Source organism: Macaca fascicularis, chromosome 4 (genome assembly GCF_037993035.2).
Source record: "Macaca fascicularis isolate 582-1 chromosome 4, T2T-MFA8v1.1".
Lineage (NCBI taxonomy): Eukaryota > Metazoa > Chordata > Mammalia > Primates > Cercopithecidae > Macaca > Macaca fascicularis.
Window position 1 is genome coordinate 157,758,277 of NC_088378.1, and position 22,460 is coordinate 157,780,736.

A 22,460-nucleotide genomic window follows, 5' to 3' on the forward strand; every position below is an offset into this window, starting at 1 on the left:
AAGAATCTGGTTTGGGGGCATCATGTACTCTCTTTTTTCCCTTTTCCTTCTCTGGCCACTCCTCAGTGTCCCTCATGGTGGTGGCACATATTATCAGCTATGCAATAGCCTTTCCCTCTGTGTTCCTTAGAAATAAAACCCCCTTGTGATTCAGGGCAGCAAAGTGCTGCAATACTTTCTTCTCTGCACTCACTTGGAGTCAGGTGCATATGTGTCATAGTTCTGGCCAATCAAGAAGTCGGTTGAATGCAGACTTCTAGTAAAGCTTTTCTTTTCTGGATAAAATGGGGCTGACAGCCACGCAGATTGCTTTAGTTCAGAAGTTTGAGACCAGCCTGGGCAATATGGCAAAACCCTGTCTCCACAAAAAAATACAAAAAACATTAGCCTGGCATGGTGGTGACTCAGTCTCAGTCACCCAGGAGGCTGAGGTGGGAGGATTGCTCGACACAGGAAGGTTGAGGCTGCAGTCAGTTGAGATTGTGCCTGACTGCACAAGAGCCTGAGCAACAGAGTCAGGACCTATCTCAAAAACAAAAACAAAACACAAAAAACAAAGAGGTAGGGGGCAGGGATGATTGGCCCCATGCCCCTTCTTCTTCTGAATTGTGTTCAGGGTACAACTGTCAGAGGCATTTGAACCAGAGCAACTCCATCTTGAATAGGGGATAGGTAAAATGAGGCTGAGACCTACTGGGCTGCATTCCCAGACAGTTAAGGCATTCTAAGTCACAGGATGAGATAGGAGGTCGGCACAAGACACAGGTCATAAAGACCTTGCTGATAAAACAGTTGCAGTAAAGAAGCCAGCTCTAACCCTCCAAAAATCAAGATGGCCATGAGAGTGACCTCTGGTCCTCCTCATTGCCACACTCCCACCAGCGCCATGACAGTTTACAGATGCTAGGGCAAAGTCAAGAAGTTACCCTACGTGGTCTAAAAAGGGGAGGCATGAATAATCCACCCTTTGTTTACCATATCATCAATAAATAACAATAAAAATGGGTAGCCAGCAGCCCTTGGGACTGCTCTGCCTATGGAGTAGCCATTCTTTTATTCCTCTACTTTCTCTCTTTTTTTTTTTTTTTTTTTTTTTGAGACAGAGTTTCACTCTTGTTGCCCAGGCTGGAGTGCAGTGGTGTGATCTCGGCTTACCGCAACCTCTGCCTCCCAGGTTCAAGTGATTCTCCTGCCTCAGCGTCCTGAGTAGCTGCGATTACAGGCATGCCTGGCTAATTTTTGTATTTTTAGTAGAGACGGGGTTTCCCCATGTTGGTTAGGCTGGTCTCAAACTTGCAACCTCAGGTGATCAGCCTGCCTCAGCCTCCCAAAGTGCTGGGATTACAGGCATGAGCCACGGTGCCCGGCCTCCTCTACTTTCTTTTTTTTTTTTTTTTTTTTTTTTGAGACGGAGTCTGGCTCTGTTGCCCGGGCTAGAGTGCAGTGGCCGGATCTCAGCTCACTGCAAGCTCCGCCCCCCGGGTTCACGCCATTCTCCTGCCTCAGCCTCCCGAGTAGCTAGGACTACAGGCGCCCGCCGCCTCGCCCGGCTAGTTTTTTGTATTTTTTAGTAGAGACGGGGTTTCACCGTGTTCGCCAGGAGGGTCTCGATCTCCTGACCTCGTGATCCGCCCGTCTCGGCCTCCCAAAGTGCTGGGATTACAGGCTTGAGCCACCGCGCCCGGCCTCCTCTACTTTCTTAATAAACTTGCTTTCACTTTACACTATGAACTTTCCTGAATTCTTTCTTGTGTGAGATCTGAGAACCCTCTCTTGGGGTCTGGATCGAGACTCCGTTCTTGTAACACAACTACTGTACCATGTTGTGACCATGAAGCCACAAGTATGAGGATTAAGGCCTTCAGGGAAAGATGACAGAAGAGAAAGTTGAAAGACCCTGGGTCAGGCCGGGCGCGGTGGCTCACGCCTGTAATCCCAGCACTTTGGGAGGCCGAGACGGGCGGATCACGAGGTCAGGAGATCGAGACCATCCTGGCTAACATGGTGAAACCCCGTCTCTACTAAAAAATATAAAAAAAAAACTAGCCGGGCGAGGTGGCGAGCGCCTGTAGTCCCAGCTACTCGGGAGGCTGAGGCAGGAGAATGGCGTGAACCTGAGAGCTGAGATCCGGCCACTGCACTCCAGCCTGGGTGACAGAGCGAGACTCCGTCTCAAAAAAAATAAAATAAAATAAAATAAATAAATAAATAAAATAAAAAAAAATAAAAAAAAAATAAAAAATAAAAGACCCTGGTCTCCCAAAGTATACTTGATCAGCCCTACCACCAGCCTTGGGCTGCACAGCTCCAGACTTCTTTTTATGTGACAAGAACACACCGCTGCCGGGTGTGGTGGCTCACGCCTGTGAGGCTGAGGAGGGCCAATCACAAGGTCAGGAGTTTGAGACCAGCCTGGTCAACGTGGTGAAACCCCGTCTCTACTAAAAATACAAAAACTTAGCCAGGCGTGGTGGCACATGCCTGTAGTCCCAGCTACTCAGGAGGCTGAGGTAGAAGAATTGCTTGAACCTGGGAGGCGGAGGTTACAGTGAGCTGAGATTATGTCATTGCACTCCAGGCTTGGTGACAGAGTAAGACTCCATCTCAAGAAAAAAAAAAAAAAAAAAAAAAACAAAACACACTCCCGTCTTTTTAAAATACTTTTTTTTTTTTTTTTTTTTTGAGACAGGGTCGCACTCTGTCACTCAGGCTGGAGTGCAGCAGCGCGATCACGGCTCACTGCAACCTTGACCTCTCTGGCCCAAGCGATCCTCAACCAAATGGCTTTTATTCACAAATTAATGGAATAATTAAAAGAACTATTGTGCTTTATATGCTTCATCATATTGCAGCTTTAAAAGTACTTTGTTTTTTCTCCCCAAATTCAATTAAGATTACCAAAATTTGTGAGTGGACATTTTTCCTATTTTTCAATTACTGAGTTTGTCTCTTATTTAATAAAATGCAGGTCAGGCATGGTGGCTCACGTCTGTAATCCCAGCACTTTAGGAGGCCAAAGTGGGCGGATCACCTGAGGTCAGGAGTTTAAGACCAGCCCGGCCAACACAGTGAAACCCTGTGTCTACTAAAAATACAAAAAATTAGCCAGGTGTGGTGGTGGGAGCTTGTAATTCCAGCTACTTGGGAGGCTGAGGCAGGAGAATCGCTGGAACTCGGGAGGTGGGGGTGGCGGTGAACTGAGATTGCTCCATGGCACTCCAGCCTGGGTTACAGAGCAAGAGTCCATCTCAAAAAATAAAAATAAATAAAAAAATAAAAGAAAAAAAATGCAATGTCTTCCTTAAGCCTAGAGACTGCCCCATTAGGGTTCTCTTTCATGCATGTATGTGTCTGTGAAGAGAACCATGCTTATGTTTCTGGGCATTTCTAATTGATTTACAACAGAACTCAGTCTTAGAGAACGTGCGCCCAGATGGCGAACATCACAAATTAGTAAGGGGGTTCCACGATTTGTGATCATTATTACAAAGAAACAATTTCTTCTAATATTTCTTGGAAAGTCATTCTTTACAGTGGGGATATCTTATTACAAAATTCCCCACTTTTTCGTCTCGTCTCTATCAATAACAGGAGCTAAAACATAAAAGATTAATTTACCCTAACTACTGACAAAAAAGCACCTAAAATCCCTTCTTCCCTAAAATCTATCAATTTCTAGAATATGTTTACCATTCTGTGACTTCAAAAGCTACAGCAGTAAGAATATGTAAAATAAGTACATAGTCTGTGTGCCAAAAATTATTAAAATCCTCTTTTTAATTAACGAATTAATTAATTTTTTGAGGCAGAGTTTTGCTCTTGTTGCCCAGGCTGGAGTGCGATGGCACAATCTTGGCTCACTGCACCCTCAGCCTCCCAGGTTCAAGCGATTCTCCTGCCTCAGCCTCCCAAATAGCTGGGATTACAGACACCTGCCACCATGCCTGACTAATTTTTGTATTTTTAGTAGAGTTGGGATTTCACTATGTTTGTCAGGCTGGTCTTGAACTCCTGACCTCAGGCGATCCACCTGCCTCCCGAAGTGCTGGGATTACAGGCATGAGCCACCGCACTCAGCCTAATTTTAATTAGGTGAGCCGGGCTTGATGGTGGATGCCATCTACTCCCCTCTACTTGGGAAGTTGAGGCAGGAGAATTGCTTGAACCTGGGAGGAAGAGATTGCAGTGGGCCAAGATCGCACCACTGCACTCCAGCCTGGGTGATAGAGTGAGACTCCAACTGAAAAAGAAAAAGGAAAAAGAAAAATTAGCCAAGCATGGTGGCGGGTACCTGTAATCCTAACCACTCACTTGGGAGGCTGAGGCTGGAGAAATGCTTGTACTGTAAAGGTGGAAGTTGGAAGTTGTAGTGAGCTGACATCATGCAATTGCACTCCAGCCTGGGTGACAGAGTGAAACTCTGTCTCAAAAATTAAAAAAAAAAAAGAAAAAATGTCAATGGAATGCACAAAGAATAAGAATTAAAAACTAGTAATTATTTTTATACAAATGAGTGAGAAAAATAACTTTCTTTTTTTTTTTTTTGAGATGGAGTCTCACTCTGCTGCCCAGGCTGGAGTGCAGTGGTGCGATCTCGGCTCACTGCAAGCTCTGCCTCCCAGGTTCACGCCATTCTCCTGCCTCAGCCTCTGGAGTAGCTAGGACTACAGGCGCCCACCACAACTCCCAGCTAATTTTTTTTTTGTATTTTTAGTAGAGACGGGGTTTCACTGTGTTAGCCAAGATGGTCTCGATCTCCTGACCTCATGATCCACCAGCCTCGGCCTCCCAAAGTGCTGGGATTATACCCGGCCTCTTTTTTTTTTTTTTGAGACAGAGTCTCACTTTGTCACCCAGGCTGGAGTGCAGTGGCGTCATCTCAGCTCACTGCAACCTCTGCTTCCCAGGTTCATGCCATTCTCCTGCCTCAGCCTCCCAAGTAGCTGGGATTACAGGTGCGTACCACCACGCCTGGCTAACTTTTGTGTTTTTAGTAGAGACGGGGTTTCTCCATGTTGACCAGGCTTGCCTTGAACTCCTGAGCTCAGATGATTCACTGACCTCGGTCTCCCAAAGTGCTAGGATTACAGGTGTGAGCCACTGTGCTTGACCTCTTTTCTGAACTTTTCTATGAACCACTTCAACACAGACTTCCTTTTAATTGTGTACGTCAGCAGCTTGAGGGAGTCTCATAGCAAACACTTGGGGAAATAGTGGGGTATACTAGAACGTGCTGCTGTAGACATTGATCAAATGGACAAGGTTCCTGAGTACTATTGTGGTTCAGAGAGGGGCTGGAGTCCTAGCTCGTCCACTATCCAGCTGGCATGTTACTCACCTCTGAGAGCCTTAGTTTCTTCAGCTGAAAGATGGTGATCACAGCAGTACCTTCATTGCAGAGTGGTTTTATAGTAAAGTGGTTTTATAGTAAGGAATAATGATGAAATAAGTTCTAGTATTCAGCACATAGTAAATACTTATTAAGACTGTTATTTTAATTATTCAATGAGAGTAATTGCAGTAGAAATTTAAGAAGCTAATTTCCTTTTCTTTTTTTGAGACAGTGTCTTGTTATGTTCCCCAGGTTGGAGTGCAGTGGCGCAATCTCGGCTCACTGCAACGTCCGCCTCCCAGGTTCAAATGATTCTCCTGCCTCAGCCTCCTGAGTAGCTGGGATTACAGGCGCGCCACCATGCCTGGGTAATTTTTGTATTTTTAGTACAAATGGGGTTTCGCCACATTGGCCCAGGCTGGTCTGGAACTCCTGACCTCAGGTGATCCGCCTGCCTTGGCCTCCCAACGTTCTGGGATTACAGGCATGAGCCACTGTGCCCAAGCTAAGAGGCTAATTTCCATCCAGAAATGTATTATTTGTTTTTGCTTTAAATTTTTCCTGATTAAGCAATGCATATTCATTGAGAGAAAATTTGGAAAGTACGTTAAGTGTAAAGAAGCAGCAAATAAAATTTTCTAAAATCCCACTATATACAGGCAACTGTAGTTAACCTTTTGTCATACTTTGTACCAGTTATTTTTTTATAAAAACTTTTTTTTTTGGTAATTTGCATGATTAAGATTATACTGCTTATAGCCTTTTGAATTTTGCTTTTTTTGTTATTGCTTAACATTATATCATAAACATTTTCCCATATCCTCCAAAAAAAAAAACTTTGTTAGCATATTTTTAAATGAAATGGCTTGTTAGTCCACCGTATTGCTATAGGGTGACCAGCCATTCCCGTTTGCCTCAGTCAGAGAAGGTTCTTGGGATAGAGAACTTTTGTTGGAAAGTCCTGCACAAACTAGGATGAATTGGTCACTCTACTTTTATAAAACCTTATAATTGGATAATTAGGTTGTTTCTATTTTTTAACCTGATAAACAGCACTAATATGAATATTTTTTAGCAATAATGGCCTTCAAAATTGTTTTACAATAACTATTCTCCTACAAGTTCTTGAGTGAAGAGACCATATCTTTTGGCCTAGATTTTTCTGTTTAACCCACAGGTTCACAGGTCCTGAAGCTCTTATGTAGATGATCAATTAAATATGGTACCAATCAGCTGGCTGACTGTTTAGTGTTATTGAGGGTTAAATTATGTTCATCCCCAAACCATGTTGATGTCTTAACTCCTGGTGCCTGCCAATTGGACCTTGTCTTAAAATAAAGTATTTGCAAATGTAGTTAAGGTATGTTCAGGCCAGGCGCCGTCGCTCATGCCTGTAATTCTAGCACTTTGGGAGGCGGATTGCCTGAGTTCAGGAGTTGGAGACCAGACTGGGCAACATGGTGAAACTCTATCTGTACTAAAAATACAAAAATTATCTGGGCATGGTGTGCGCACCTGTAATCCCAGTTACTCGGGAGGTTGAGGCAGGAGAATCACTTGAATCCAGGAGGCAGAGGCTGCAGCGAACTGAGATTGTGGCACTGCACTCCTGCCTGGGCAACAGAGAGAGACTCCCTGCCAAAAAACAAACAAACAAACAAACAAATAGACAAAGGCGTGGTGGCACACACCTGTAGTCCCAGATACTCAGGGGGTGGGGTGGGGTGGGGGGGGCGGCTAAGGCATGAGGATGGCTTGAACCTGGGAGGCAGAGGCTGCAATGAGCCGAGATTGTATCACTGCACTCCAGCCTGGGCAACAGAGTGAGACTTGGTCTCAAAAAACAAAAACACAAACAAAAAAACAAGAAAAGGTGTGGTAGTGCGTGCCTGTACTCTCAGCTACTTGTGAGGCTGAGGCACAAGAATCTCTTGAACCTGGGAGGCAGAGGCTGCAGTGAGCCAAGATGGCGCCACTGCATTCTAGCCTGGGCAACACATCGAGACTCTGTCTCCAAAACAAAATAAAATAAAGCTGTGTTGAGATGATTTCGGGTGGACCTCCTAAATCTAATATGTATGGTGTCCTTGTAGGAAGAGGAGAAGACTCACGGAGACAGACACAGAAATAAGAGGGCCATGTGAAGCCACAGACGCAGACAGCAACGAGGCTGTGTGATGGCGGAAGCAGAGGTTGGAGTAGGTGGCTGTAATACAGGGAAAGTCAAGGATTGCCAGCAACTACCAGAAGCTAGGAGAGTGTGGCCCTGCTGGCACCTCAGTTTGGAACTTTTGGATTCCACAACAGTGGAGAGCAAGTTTCTATTGTTTGAAGCCACCCAGTTTGTGGTAGTTTGTTGTGGCAGTCCCAGGAAAGGTGTCTTTGGTGAAAATGGAAGATAGTCATGCTGTGAACCCAGTGGCATGCACGTGGCTGTGTGTACACAGAATGCTTCCAAATTAGTTGGTATTTTCCATTCCCTCTTTTGCTCCTAGCCTTTGTTTTAAGACGTGCTTCATTTCTGCCCTCATTCTGGAAGTGGCCCTCCTTGAAATGAGGACAAAAACGAATCAAATTCTCTTATCAGGCTTTTTAATATTCTAAAATGATGTATGACTTTTTTTTTTCTTTTGGATGCTTCTTCACAGTGAGTAGGAAGACTCCTTAAATATTGCTAGTCATGTGCTTTTGTATCTCATGAGTGACCATAAATTGATGGGTCCTGGGGATATTGGTCATATTCCAGAAGCTTTTCTCAAAGTAGTTTTGACAGAATGTATCTATCTAGAGAAATTGTTTTATTTTATTTTGCGATTTTTTTTTTTTTTTTTTTTTGTAGAGGTGTGGTCTCCCTGTGTTGTCCAGGCTGGGCTCTGACTCTTGAGCTCAAAAGATCCTCCCATCTCGGCCTCCCAAGGTGCTGGGTTTATAGGTGTGAACCGCCGTGCCCCCGACTTATCCAGGTCAATTCTATCAGCATCCTCTTGCTTTCCCTGAGAGCATCTGAAGTTCCTCTTGCCTTATCTTATATCCTCTTGGATATAGAACCTTATTTTTAAAAAGTAATATATTGGGTCTGTCTTTAAGACTTTGGTGGAAACAGGCCAGATGCGGTGGCTCACGCCTGTAGGTTGCCAGTGAGCCTGACACAGTGCCATTGCACTCCAGCCTCAATGACCAAGTAAGACTCTGTCTCAAAAAACAAAAACAAAAACAAAAAAACCCAGAAAACAAAAACAAAGACTTTGGTGAAAACATGTTAGAGAAACAGACAAAGGGGACTATTTTCCTTCATGCTTATTCCCCAGATTTTTTTATTTGAGAGAAAGTCTTGCTCTGTTGCCCAGGCTGTAGTGCAGTGGCGCTATCTCAGTTCACTACAACTGGTGCTCCCTGGGTTCAAGCAATTCTCGTGCTGCAGCCTCCCAAATAGCTGGGACTACAGATGTGTGGCACCACGCCTGGCTAATTTTTGTATTTTTAGTCGAGACGGGGTTTGACCCTTTTTTTTTTTTTTTTTTGGTGATACGGAGTCTCGCTCTTGTCAGGCAGGCTGTAGTGCAATGGCATAATCTCTGCTCACGGCAACCTCCCCTTCCCAGTTCAAGCGATTCTCCTGCCTCAGCCTCCTGAGTAGCTGGGACTACCGGTGCCTGCCACCACACTCCGCTAATTTTTGTATTTTTAGCAGAGATGGGGTTTCACCATATTGGCCAGGCTGGTCTCAAACTCCTGACCTTGTGATCCATCTGCCTTGGCCTCTCAAAGTGCTAGGAGGTGATTACAGGCATGAACCACTGGGCCCTGCCCAGGATGTGCAAAGGGAATTTTTTGTTGTTGTTGTTGAGACAGCCTTGCTCTGTCACCCAGGCTGGAGTGCAGTGGCGTGATCTCAGCTCACTGCAACTTCTGCCTCCTGGATTCGAGAGATTCTCCTGCCTCAGCCTCCTGAGTCGCTGGGATTACAGGCGCATGCCACCACGCCCAGCTAATTTTTGTATTTTTAGTAGAGACGGAGTTTCACCATGTTGATCAGGCTGGTCTCGAACTCCTGACCTCGTGATCCACCCATCTCGGACTCCCAAAGTGCTGGGATTTTTTTTTTTTTTTTTTTTTTTTTGAGACGGAGTCTCGCTCTGTCACCCGGGCTGGAGTGCAGTGGCCGGATCTCAGCTCACTGCAAGCTCCGCCTCCCGGGTTCACGCCATTCTCCTGCCTCAGCCTCCCGAGTAGCTGGGACTACAGGCGCCCGCCACTTCGCCCGGCTAGTTTTTTGTATTTCTTAGTAGAGACGGGGTTTCACCGGGTTAGCCAGGATGGTCTCGATCTCCTGACCTCGTGATCCGCCCATCTCGGCCTCCCAAAGTGCTGGGATTACAGGCTTGAGCCACCGCGCCCGGCCAGTGATGGGATTATAAGCATGAGCCACCGCGCCCGGCCTAAGGAGCAGCTTTATTATTACAGTTTATCAGCAAATGGATTGTGTAAAGTCTTTCATTCATTCAGCATTGTGGGGGAAAACGCCTTAGTCCCTGCTGATCAAAATAATAACATTCATCAATAGTAATTTACGGGATGATCAAGGTACCACTACTTCCCTAGGAGGAGCAGGCTCTTAACTTCCTATGTGTAGACCAACACTATCTTCCAAGTTAATCACAAAGGAAAGAGCCTGTTTTATGTGCTACGGACGTTACTTAACAACCCCCTTTCCATCCAATACTGCAGCCTGCATCTCTTAGGAAAGGAGATAGTCGACTTAACCACAATTCTATTATCACATCCAAGGAAATAGCAATTATATAATATGCAGTCTGTCTTAGTTTGTTTGGGCTGTTGTAACAAAATACCATAAACAGGGTAGCTTATAAACAACAGAAGTTTCTTTCTTACAGTTCTGCAGGCTGGGAAATTCAAGATGAAGGTGCTGGCAAATTCTGTGTCTGTGGTTCACCTTCTGCTTCATTAATGGAGCCTTCAACTGTGTCCTCACATGGTGGGAGGGCGAAAGGCAGCACTCTGAGCCTCTTTTCTTTTTTTGACACGGAGTCTCACTCTGTCCCCCAGGCTGGATTACAGTGGGGCAATCTCGGCTCACTGCAACCTCCGCCTCCTGGGTTCAAACGATTCCCCTGCCTCAGCCTCCCTAGCAGCTGGGATTACAAATGTACATCACCATGCCCACTAATTTTTGTATTTTTAGTAGAGACGGGTTTCATTATGTTGGCCAGGCTGATCTTGAACTCCCAACCTCAGGTGATCCACCTGCCTTAGCCTCCCAAAGTGCTGGAATTACAGGCGTGAGCCACTGTGCCTTGCCTGGGGCCCCACATTCATGAGGGTTCTAGTCTCATGACCTACTCACCTCCCAACGAGCATTACCTTTTAATATCATGTCCTTGAGGGTTAGGTTTCAACATATGAATTTTGGGGCAGCAAAAACATTCAGACCGCTGGGTGTGGTGGCTCACACCTGTAATCCAAGCACTTTGGGAGGCTGAGGCAGGCAGATCACGAGGTCAAGAGATTAAGACCATCCTGGCCAACATGGCGAAACCCTGTCTCTACTAAAAATACAAAAATTAGCTGGGCATGGTGGCACGAGCCTGCAGTCCAAGCTACTCAGGAGGCTGAGGCAGGAGAATCACTTGAACCTAGGAGGCGGAGGTTGTAGTGAGCCGAGATTGTGCCACTGCACTCCAGACTGGTGACAGAGCGAGACTCCGTCTCAAAAAAAAAAAAAGAAAAAGAAAAAGAAAAAAAAAAATTAGCCAGGCGTGGTGGCGGGCACCTGTAATGCCAGCTACTCTGGAGGCTGAGGCAGGAGAATGCCTTGAACCCGGGAGGTGGGGGTTGCAGTGAGCCTAGATCGTGCCACTGCACTCTAACCTGGGTAACAGGGCGAGACTGCGTCTCAAAAAAACAAAACAAAACAAAATTCAGACAATAGCACAGTCTATGCGTGTGTGTGTATATATGTGTGTATATATGTGTATATATGTATATATGTGTATATATGTATATATGTGTATATGTATATACACACATATGTGTGTGTATATATATGTGTATATATATATTTTTTGAGACAGAGTCTCCCTCTGTTGCCCAGGCTGGAGTGCAGTGGCATGATCTTGGCCCACTGCAACCTCTGACTCCTGGGTTCAAGCTATTCTTAGCCTCCCGAGTAGCTGGGATTACAGGCGCATGCCATCATGCCTGGCTAATTTTTGTGCTTTTAGTAGAGATGGGGTTTCACCATGTTGGTCAGGCTGGGCTCGAACTCCTGACCTTGTGATCCTCCTGCCTTGGCCTCCCAAAGTGCTGGGATTACATGTGTGAGCCACCACACCCAGCCAGCACAGTCTTTATTTAAATTTCCCCATTTGTCTCCAAAATATCCTTCATACTATTTTCCCCTGATTAGAATCCAGTCAAGGCACATGCATTGCAGATGATGATCTTGGTTTTTTTTGTTTGTTTGTTTTGTTTTCAAGATGGAATCTTGCTGTGTTGCTCAGGCTGGAGTGCGATGGCATGATCTCTGCTTATTGCAATTTCCACCCACCTGGTTCAAGCAAGTCTCCTGCCTCAGCCTCCTGAGTAGCTGGGATTACAGGTGGTAACCACCACGCCCAGCTAATTTTTGTATTTTTAGTAGAGACGGGGTTTCACCATGTTAGCGAGGCTGGTCTCGAACTCCTGACCTCGTGATCCACCTGCCTTGGCCTCCCACAGTTCTGGGATTACAGGCATGAGCCACCATGCCCGGCTTATTTATTTTTAAAATCAAAATGAATTCAAGCAAATTGGTTATGTCCATAATTGAGAATCTTTTTGTGAACACCATAACTCTTTCTTTCCTTCTTTCTTTCTCTCTTCCTTTCTTTCTTTTTCTTTCCTTCTTTCCTTCTTTCCCTTTTTCCCTCTTTCCCTCTTTTCTTTATTTTCTCTCTCTTCTTTCTTTCTTTTCTTTCTTTCTTTCTCTCTCTCTCTCTCTTTCTTTTTTTTCTTTCCTTCTTTCCTTCCTCCCTCCTCCCTTTCTTTTTTTTTCAGACAAAGTCTCACTCTGTCTCCCAGGCTGTATAGTGCAGTGGCACGATCCCTACTCACTGCAACCTCCGCCTCCCGGGTTCTTGCCACTCTCCTGCCTCAGAGTAGTTGGGACTACAGGCGACTGCCACCATGCCCGGCTAATTTTTTGTATCTTTAGTAGAGACGGGGTTTCACTGTGTTAGCCAGGATGGTCTCAATCTCCTGACCTCGTGATCCACCCGCCTTGGCCTCCCAAAGTGCTGGGATTACAGCCGTGAGCCCCCGTGCCCGGCTCCTCCCTCCCTCCCTCCCTGCCTTCCTTGATGGAGTTTTGTTCTTGTTGCCCAGGCTGGGGTGCAATGGCATGGTCTCAGCTCACTGCAAACTCTCCCTCCCAGGTTCAAGCGATTTTCCGGCCTCAGCCTCCAAAATATCTGCGATCACAGGCGCATGCTACCACACCTGGCTAATTTTTGTATTTTTAGTAGAGACGTGGTTTCACCATATGGCCAGGCTGGTCTTGGACTCCTGGCCTCAGGTGATCTGCCTGCCTGGGCCTCCCAAAGTGCTGGGATCACAGGTGTGAGCCACCACGCCCGGCAGAGAGATTTGGCTGGAGACTTTGCCAAGGGGCACCTGTGAATCGGGCAGATTCGATACCTGTCCTCACAAAGCTCTGAGCGCGGTTCAGGAGGCAGACATCACACATGTAGTCATAATAGTGAGTCATTCATATCAATGCTGGCAAGTGCTCTGAAGAGAGATGCTATTGACAGAGAATAACAGAGATCTCATCTCAAAGGGGGCCAGAGATGGTGAAAGGAAGAAAGGGGAAAACCCAAGGCAGGGCTCTGAGGAAATGACTTTTAGGTTGAAATGGGGAGGAGGGGGAATCCACCAGGTAAAATGTGTGTGGGGGGGAGGTTTCTCTTTTAGAACTACATTTTCTTTTTCCTTTTTTTTCCTTTTTTAGAAAAAGATAAAACATATTTGCAGAGATTACTAGTCTGCTAATGACTTCTCTGCCCTTTCTCCTTGTCAGAGAACCGCATTGTCACTCATAATGGCTACAGTTCCAGCAATCTTTGCAGCTACTTCTGGCCCCGTGATTAACTGTGGCCATTGGAAGTGCCGCTTCCGGGATGCACCCTTAAAGAGAGGCGGTATTCCTCTTTCACCAACCTCCCTCTCCCCTGTACCTTGGAACAGGGACTTGGTGTTGAGCCATCTTCACTCATGTGGCAGGCCAACACCTGTGGGTGACAGAATGGCAACTGGGGGCAACCCCACCACCCTAACTGCCGACAGTCATGCTTATTATCTGAGACTGAAATAAACTACTGTCTCATGTAACCTTTTTTTTTTTTTTTTTTTGGCAGGGCGGTGGGGAGATGAAGTTCTGTTATATACAATTGAACTTAAATCCTAACCAAATACAGTATGTAATACTTAGCAAAACATTTAAATTAAATAAAAGAGAGTATAATAAAAATGATTTCTTCTTATCACCCATATACCCCAGAGGTGCTTTTGGGGTATATGGGAGTGGCCTGGCGCCATGGCTCACGCTTGTAATCCCAGCACTTTGGGAGGCCGAGGTCAGCGAATCGCTTGAGGTCAGGAGTTCCAAACCAGCTGGCCAACAGGGGGAAACCCTGTTTCTACTAAAAATACAAAAATTAGCCGGGTATGCTGGTAGGTGCCTGGGAGGCTGAGGCAGGAGAATCACTTGAACCCAGGAGGCAGAGGTTGCGGTGAGCCGAGATGTTGCCACTGCACTTCAGCTCGGGAGACAGAGGGAGACTCCGTCTCAAAAAAAAAAAGACACAAGGAGGCTGGGCGCGGTGGCTCACGCCTCTAATCCCAGTACTTTGGGAGGCTGAGGTGGAAAGATTACTTGAGGCCAGGAGTTCGAGACCAGCCTGGGCAAAATGGCAAAACTTTGTATCTACAAAAAATACAAAAATTATTTGGGCATAGTGGTGTGCACCTGCAGTCCCAGCTACTCAGGAGGCTGAGGTGAAAGGATTGCTTGAGCCCAGGGGGCAGAAGTTGCAGTGAGCCGAGATCACTCCACTGCACTTTAGCCTGGGTGATAGAGCCAGACCTTGTCTCAAAATAAAATTAAAAAAATAAAAATAAAGGCTGAACTTGGTGGCTCATGCCTGTAATGCCAGCACTTTGTGGGGCCAAGGCTGCACTCCAGCCTGGGAGACAGAGCAAGACTCCATCTCAAAACAAAACAAAACAAACAAACAAACAAACAAAAAAACCAAAAAATTAAAATTAAAAATATTAAATAAAATTAAATCTCTGGATTCCCTAATATAACATTATTCATGGATCCTCTTTTGAGAAGTGCTTGTCCATTTGTGATGCTACAGTGTTCCTTAACATTGTGAGAAATACCCAAATACTACCAGTGTTAAACTATGCTGCACACACACACACACACACACACACACACACATACTCAGAACTTGCCATCTATTTCTCCACAATGCAACTGGGTTCACATGGGATTAAGACTAATTATAGAGATAAATAGATAAATAGATTATGGGAGCCTTGGTTGCACTGTCATAAAATCAATTCATATCTGGGTGGGTCCAAGAGTTTACTTGGCACCATTTTCTTTTTTTTTTTTTTTTTGAGACGGAGTCTGGCTCTGTCACCCAGGCTGGAGTGCAGTGGCGCGATCTCGGCTCACTGCAAGCTCCGCCTCCCGGGTTTACGCCATTCTCCTGTCTCAGCCTCCCGAGTAGCTGGGACTACAGGCGCCCGCCACCTCGCCCGGCTAGTTTTTTGTATTTTTTAGTAGAGACGGGGTTTCACCGTGTTAGCCAGGATGGTCTCGATCTCCTGACCTCGTGATCCGCCCGTCTCGGCCTCCCAAAGTGCTGGGATTACAGGCTTGAGCCACCGCGCCCGGCCTACCATTTTCTTTCTTTCTTTTTTTTTTTGAGATGGAGTCTCAGTCTGTCGCCCAGTCTGGAGTGCAGTGGCGCGATCTCAGCTCACTGTAACCTCTGCCTCCCAGGTTCACACCATTCTCCTGCCTCAGCCTCCTGAGTAGCTGGGACCACAGGTGCCCACCACCACACCTGGCTAATTTTTTTGTATTTTTAGTAGAAATGGGGTTTCACCGTGTTAGCCAGGATGGTCTCGATCTCCTGACCTCATGATTTGCCTGCCTCGGCCTCCCAAAGTGCCGGATTATAGGCATGAGCCACCGTGCCTGGCCACTTGGCACCATTTTCAACATGACTGAAGGGATTCATCCTGCCTTACAGAGAAAGTCAGCTGGAGAGTTGAATGTAGAATCTCATAATCGGATTTGTGCTCTGGCTTAGTTGATTCTGAAAAGAATTCAGTCAAATAAAAGCAATGCATTTGAGAATACTATTTTGAGCAAAAGATTTTGTGAAATAGCACAGATCCATTGACCATAAATAATTAGTCAATTTAGCATTCCACTACCATTAATTGAACATCTGTAGAGTGAGGGGGACTACTGTGAGGGAAACTTAAGACTGGGGTCACAGCCATGTGTGTACATCTTCTAGTTATCATTCGCATTAGGCCCCAAACTCTTTGCCAGAAAAACATTGTTTTTGAGTAGTTGTTTAAAGATACGTTAAAGTGGTCACTTTAAGAATAGCAGTGAGGCCAGGCACGTCGGCTCATGCCTGTAATCGTAACACTTTGGGAAGCTGAGGTGGGTGAATGGCTTGAGCTCATGAGTTTGAGACCAGCCTGGACAACAAGATGAGAACCTGTCACTATAAAAAATACAAGAAACAGCCAGGTGAGGTAGTAGGATCACTTGAGCCTAGGTTGTCGAGGCTGCAGTGAGCCCAGATGGTACCAGGCACTCCAACCTGCCTGACAAAGTGAGACTCTGTCTTAAAAAAAAAAAAAAAAAGCCGGGCGCGGTGGCTCAAGCCTGTAATCCCAGCACTTTGGGAGGCCGAGGTGGGCGGATCACAAGGTCAGGAGATCGAGACCACAGTGAAACCCCGTCTCTACTAAAAATACAAAAAATTAGCCGGGCGCGGTGGTGGGCGCCTGTAGTCCCAGCTACTCAGGAGGCTGAGGCAGGAGAATGGCGGGAACCCGGGAGGCGGAGCTTGCAGTGAGCCGAGATCGCGCCACTGCACTCCAGCCTGGGCAACAGCGTGAGACTCCATCTCAAAAAAAAAAAAAAAAAAAAAAAAAACCCAGTGAAGGCCAGATGTGCTGGTTCACACCTGTAATCCCAGCACTTTGGGAGGCTGAGGCAAGAGGATCCCTTAAGGCCATGAGTTTGAGACCAGCCTGGGCAACATAGTGAGATTCAATCTCTACATTTTACAAAATATTAACTTTTTTTTTTTTTGAGATGAAATTTTGCTCTATTGCCCAGGCTGGAGTGCAGTAGCACAATCTCAGCTCACTGCAGCCTCCACCTCCTGAGTTCAAGCAATTCTCCTGTCTCAGCCTCCCAAGTAGTTGGGACTACAGGCGCATGCCACCATCCCCAGCTACTTTTTGTATTTTTAGTAGAAACGTGGTTTCACCATATTGGTCAGGCTGGTCTCAAACTCCTGACCTTAGGTGATCCACCCGCCTCGGCCTTTCTAAGTGCTGGGATTATAGGCGTGCCCAGCCTAAAATATTTTTTAAAGTTAAAAAGAAAACAACATTGGCAGTATAAACAGGGATTTGACCTGAGGCTGCTTTTAGCCCTCACTGTCCATTCTCATGCAAGGTCCTTCAAGGTCTAGCACCTGCCTTTCTCTGACGTTTCCTGTCTCAGCACGTATCCTCTCTCTCTTTTCTACAGCCAACTGAACTATAACTTCCTGTGCCTTTACACAGGTTACTCACTCTTCTTGGACTGCTTGTTTTTGCCTTTTGACTTAATTCCTTCTCATTCTTCAAGACTTATCATAGTATATACCCAAAAGAACTGATTTTTTTTTTTTTTTTGAGAGCGAGTCTTGCTCTGTGGCCCAGTCTAGAGTGCAGTGGCACAATCTCGGCTCACTTCAGCCTCCACCACCTGGGTTCAAGCAATTTTCCTGTCTCAGCCTCCTGAGTAACTGGGATTACAGACACGGCTAATTTTTATATTTTTAGTAGAGATGGGGTTTCAGCATGTTGGCCAGGCTGGTCTCAAACTCCTGACCTCAGGTGATCCACCCACCTTGGCCTCCCAAAGTGCTGGGATTACAGGCATGAGCCACTGAGCTTGGACCCCCGTTTTTTTTGTTTTTGTTTTTGTTTTTCTGAAATGGAGTCTCACTGTGTTGCCAGACTGGAGTGCAGTGGTGCAATCTCAGCTCTCTGTAACCTCTGCCCCCCCGGTTCAAGCGATTCCCTGCCTCAGTCTCCTGAGTAGCTGGTACTGCAGGCGCGCATTACCACGCCCAGCTCATTTTTTTGGTGTGTTTTAGTAGAGAAGGGGTTTCACCATGTCGGCCAGGATGGTATCGATCTCCTGACCTCATGATATGCCCCCCTCGGCCTCCTAAAGTGCTGGGATTACAGGTGTGAGCCACCGTGCCCGACCACAAACAGATTTTTATACACTCGTCTTCATAACAGCTTTATTCACAATAGCCAAAAGGTTGAAGCCACCCAAGTGTCCATCAATTAATGAATGGACAAATAAAATGAATATTCATGCAATGGAATATTATTTAGCCTTAAAGAGGAAGGACATTCTGGCACATGTTACAACATAGATGAACCTTGAGGGGATTATGCTAAGTGAAAGAAGCCAGACATAAAAGGACAAATACTGTATAATTGCATTTTACTTATTTATTTATTTTAATTGTTATTTATTCATTTATTTCTTTTGAGACAGAGTCTGTCTGTCGCCCAGGCTGCAGTGGCGCGATCTCGGCTCACTGCAACCTCTGCCTCCCAGTTTCAAGCGATTCTCCTGCCTTAGCCTCCCAAGTAGCTGGGATTACAGATGCCCACTACCATACCCAGCTGATTTTTTTGTATTTTTAGTAGAGACAGGGTTTCCCCATGTTAGCCAGGCTGCTCACAAACTCTTGACCTCAGCTGATCCACCTGCCTCGATCTCCCAAAGTGCTAGGATTACAGGTATGAGCCACTGCGCCTGGCCCATTTTGTTTATTTATTTATTTGAGATGGAGTCTCGCTCTGTTGTCCAGGCTGGAGTACATTGGTGCTATCTCAGCTCACTGCAACCTCCACCTCCTAGATTCAAGCAATTCTTGTGCCTCAGCCTCCCGAGTAACTAGGATTACAGGTGAGTGCCACCATGCCTGGCTAATTTTTGTATTTTCAGTAGAGACAGAGTTTCACCATGTTGGCCAGGTTGGTCTTGAACTCCTGACCTCAGGTGATCCGCCCACCTTGGCCTTCCAAAGTGCTGGGATAACAGGTGTGAGCCACCGCACCCAGGCAACAAGTTTATTTTTTTAAAAAAAAAACTTAACATAGACATTGTCTCCTCTATGAAACCTTCTGACCCCCTCAGTCAGGGATGAGTGTTCCTCTTACAGGACCCCCACCCAGCACCGTGTGGTTCTATCAGTACACCATTGCATCATTTTCTCATATTGTAGGGATGCACACTACATATAAGGTAAAACATTTAGTATCTTTCCTATTTAGTTGTTATAACAGTTATTATAACATTGATCAGTTGTATTACACTCATTTGTCCTAGCTGTCCTTCTAGATAACAAAATCGTTGAAAACAGGAGCTGTCTCTTTTATTTCTATGTCTCCTAAGACGTGCCAGGCATTAGTCACATGGGTTTATCAAATCACGAAATGAACTTAAGTGGATAATTCCTGGATGCCTAGAGAGGGAAAGAAACTTGAAAGACTAAGGAGAACATTGTGCCCATCCTCTTGGTACTTGACAGCGTGTGTATAAAGTGCATCGCAAAATTCCTGCACATAGTAGGCATTCAATAAGCAGTAGTTCTTTTCCCTCTTCCCTTCATTTTACAGAGAAGGGAATTGAGACCCACAAAGGCGAAGTAATTGGCTCAGAGTTAAACAGCCTGACAACAGAAGAGACAAGCACCACATCTTCCGGTCTAGTGAGTCCTTTTTTTCCTATAACATGGGAAACATGGAATGTGGGAATGACCCTTGACCCCAATAGCAATAGGTTTACAAATAACTTTTTATTATGGAAGTTTTAAACATACTCAAAAGTAGGGAGAACAGCATAATGAGCCCTATATACCCATCACTCAGCTTCAACAATTACCAACTCTTTGTCCATCTTTTTTCATCTACATTTTCTCCACCCTTCATCCCCTCCTATGCATTTTAAGGCAAATCCTAAACATTCTACAAGTTCTAACTGTATTTTTCATGAAAAACTTTTATGTGTTTAGTCTCTAGAAAGGATGAACTCAGCTGGAAAAGACTTCAATCAGATAACACCTCAATTCTTCTATTAAAAGATATTAGACATCAGATCCTCAAAACACCCACAATATTTATAGACCTTTAGAATCTTGCCTAAGTGTGCATGCCAAAACATAAGTAACAACTGATTCTTAATCTCTAGAGATCAGTGGGCTTCTTCCAACGCTTATTTCTCTGTTGACTTTTCATTCCCCTATATTATCATTCTCAGCCTGTTTAAATGATCCTCCCTATCTGCCTCCAAATGCCAACCTTTGTGCTTTTCTTTGTATAGTTTTCACTTCCTAGAATACCTTCTTTCTTCCAAAAATCTAGCAATCCTTCAAGATCCATTTCAGGAACTTTATACAACCTAAAACCTTCTTAGATGATCTCACCCTTAGAATGACATAGGGTTTGATAGTCATAGCAGTTTTGCACTTTATTATTATTATTATTATTTTTGAACCAGAGTCTGGCTTTGTTGCCCAGGCTTGAGTGTAGTGGTGCGATCTTGGCTCACTGCCACCTCTGCCTCCTGGGTTCAAGCAATTCTCCTGCCTCCATCTTCCGAGTAGCTGGGATTACAGGCATGTACCACCACAACTGGCTAATTTTTTTTGTGTGTGTACTTTTAGTAGAGACAGCGTTTCACCATGTTGGCCAGGCTGGTCTCCAATTCCTGGCCTGCACTTAATTATTAATTGTTCTGCATGTATCAGTTTTGCCATTTTTTTTTTTTCCATGAGGCATTTTATTTGTAAATGTGTGTATTACATCCCTAGAAAAAGAATCCCAGGATTTTCCCTCCTGTGTGTTTTCGTCTTGCTTCTTCATGGTCCATGATGCCAGCTGAGGTTGTCAGTACAATGAAACCAAACTGGCGGGATGGAAGCAGGTTATTCTGCCATTTTTCTAGATCTTTGAGTTGCACATCAAATCTGGGGCTGATCACTCCACACTTGTTTAGCCTGCCTGTAAGGTTCACAACAATTTCCCAGCTCTGTGATCATCAATGATTTCAAATTCGCCAATGTAACCATGCTTCATCATCACAGTGAGAAACCGGACGATGACTTTGGAGCACGGCCTAATAAGCACCTGGCGTTTGCCTCTCTTTTCGGCATTGTTGATGCTCTTGAGAGCATCAGCCAGGACATTCATGCGCACCATTGTGGCGGCGTGGAAAGATGGCGGAAAGGGAGAGTTTTGCCATCTTAACAAGATTTCAGGTTCCTTGATGACAAAGATTTTGTCTTAAAACTTTTTTTTTTTTTAATTCTGGGCAATATTGTTAAAAATAAAAGTCTCTATACAAAAAATATAACACAAAAAAATGCAATACTTTTACCTGGTGTGGTGGCACTTACCTGTAGTTCTAGCTACTTGGGAGACTGAAACAGGAGGATCACCTGAGCCCAGGGAGGTTGAGGCTGCAGTGAACCATGATTGCGCCTCTGTATTCCAGCCTGGGCGACAAAGTGAAACCTCGTCTCAAAAAACAAAACAAAAAAAAACCCAGAAACAAATTTTTGTGTGTGTGTGGATATTTTCTCTCATTCCTCCTACCCCTGTTCTAAGACCACTGATGGTGGGAGCATGTAATGAGTTGTTCATCATAGTTTGTTGATGAATATTTGCACATTCACATTTTGGGCCATTCATATACTCTTACAGTGGCATAGTTGGACTTAGGGAGTGGTCTTGCCAAAACCATCAAGCTTGAATCTGATCTGGTCTCCTGATTTAACTTTCAGTATTCAAGAAGACAAAGGTGGGGCACTGTGGCTTATGCTTATAATCCCAGCACTCTGGGAGGCCAAGGTTGGCAGATTGGTTGAGTCCAGGAGTTTGAGGACAGCCTGGCCAACGTGGTGAAACCCACGTCTGTACTAAAAATACAGGAAAAAAAAAATTAGCCGGGTGTGTTGGTGCACACCTGTAATCCCAGCTACTCGGGAGGCCAAGGCAGGAGAATCGCTTGAACCCGGGAGTTCCTAGATGACAGAGCTCCAGCCTGGATGACAGAGCAGGACTCAAAAAAAAAAAAAAAAAAGAAAGAGAGAGAAAGAGAGAAGACCCCATAAGGATGTGAGGAACAAAATATTTACTGTGGAAAACTTTACAGGAAAAGTTTTTCCATGGATAAATTGTAATAGGGGAAAAACAGGTGGCTGGAGGGGGAATATGCAGGTTTTTAAAATACCTGCTCACCAGCCACAGTACATGAACCTTATATGGCTTGTGATGCAAGCAAACTGAACACAATTTTTGATATTTGTGAGAAAATTTCAACACTTAGTGAATAGTTTATGATATGAAGGTTTTTTCGTAAAAAAAAAAAAAAAACCTACCATTAAAAAATTTGTGGCCAAATATAAACACACAACATAAATTTTACCATTTTATCCCTTTTTTGTTTTGTTTTTTTTGGAGACAGTCTTGCTCTGTCGCCCAGGCTGGAGTGCAGTGGTTTGATTTCAGCTCCCTGCAACCTCTGCCTCCCAGACTCAGCCAAGTCTCCTACCTCAGCCTTGTGAGTAGCTGGGATTACAGGCGAGCACTACCATGCCTGCCTATTTATTTTGTTGTTTTTGAGACAGAGTTTTGCTCTTGTCACCCAGGTTGGAGTGCAGTGGCGCGATCTCAGCTCACTGCAACCTCTGCCTCCCGGGTTCAAGCAATTCTCCTGCCTCAGCCT

At 45.2% G+C, this 22,460-nt stretch overlaps 1 protein-coding gene across 1 annotated transcript; it reads right to left on the reverse strand.

Moving 5' to 3' along the window:
• Positions 1-20,489: 20,489 nt before the first annotated feature.
• On the reverse strand, positions 20,490-20,960 carry LOC102130617 (small ribosomal subunit protein uS8). Its single transcript, XM_005553990.4, is given in 2 exon segments — positions 20,490-20,752; positions 20,755-20,960. Coding segments are annotated over 2 exon segments (390 nt in total). The 5' UTR covers positions 20,933-20,960; the 3' UTR covers positions 20,490-20,540.
• Positions 20,961-22,460: the final 1,500 nt, after the last annotated feature.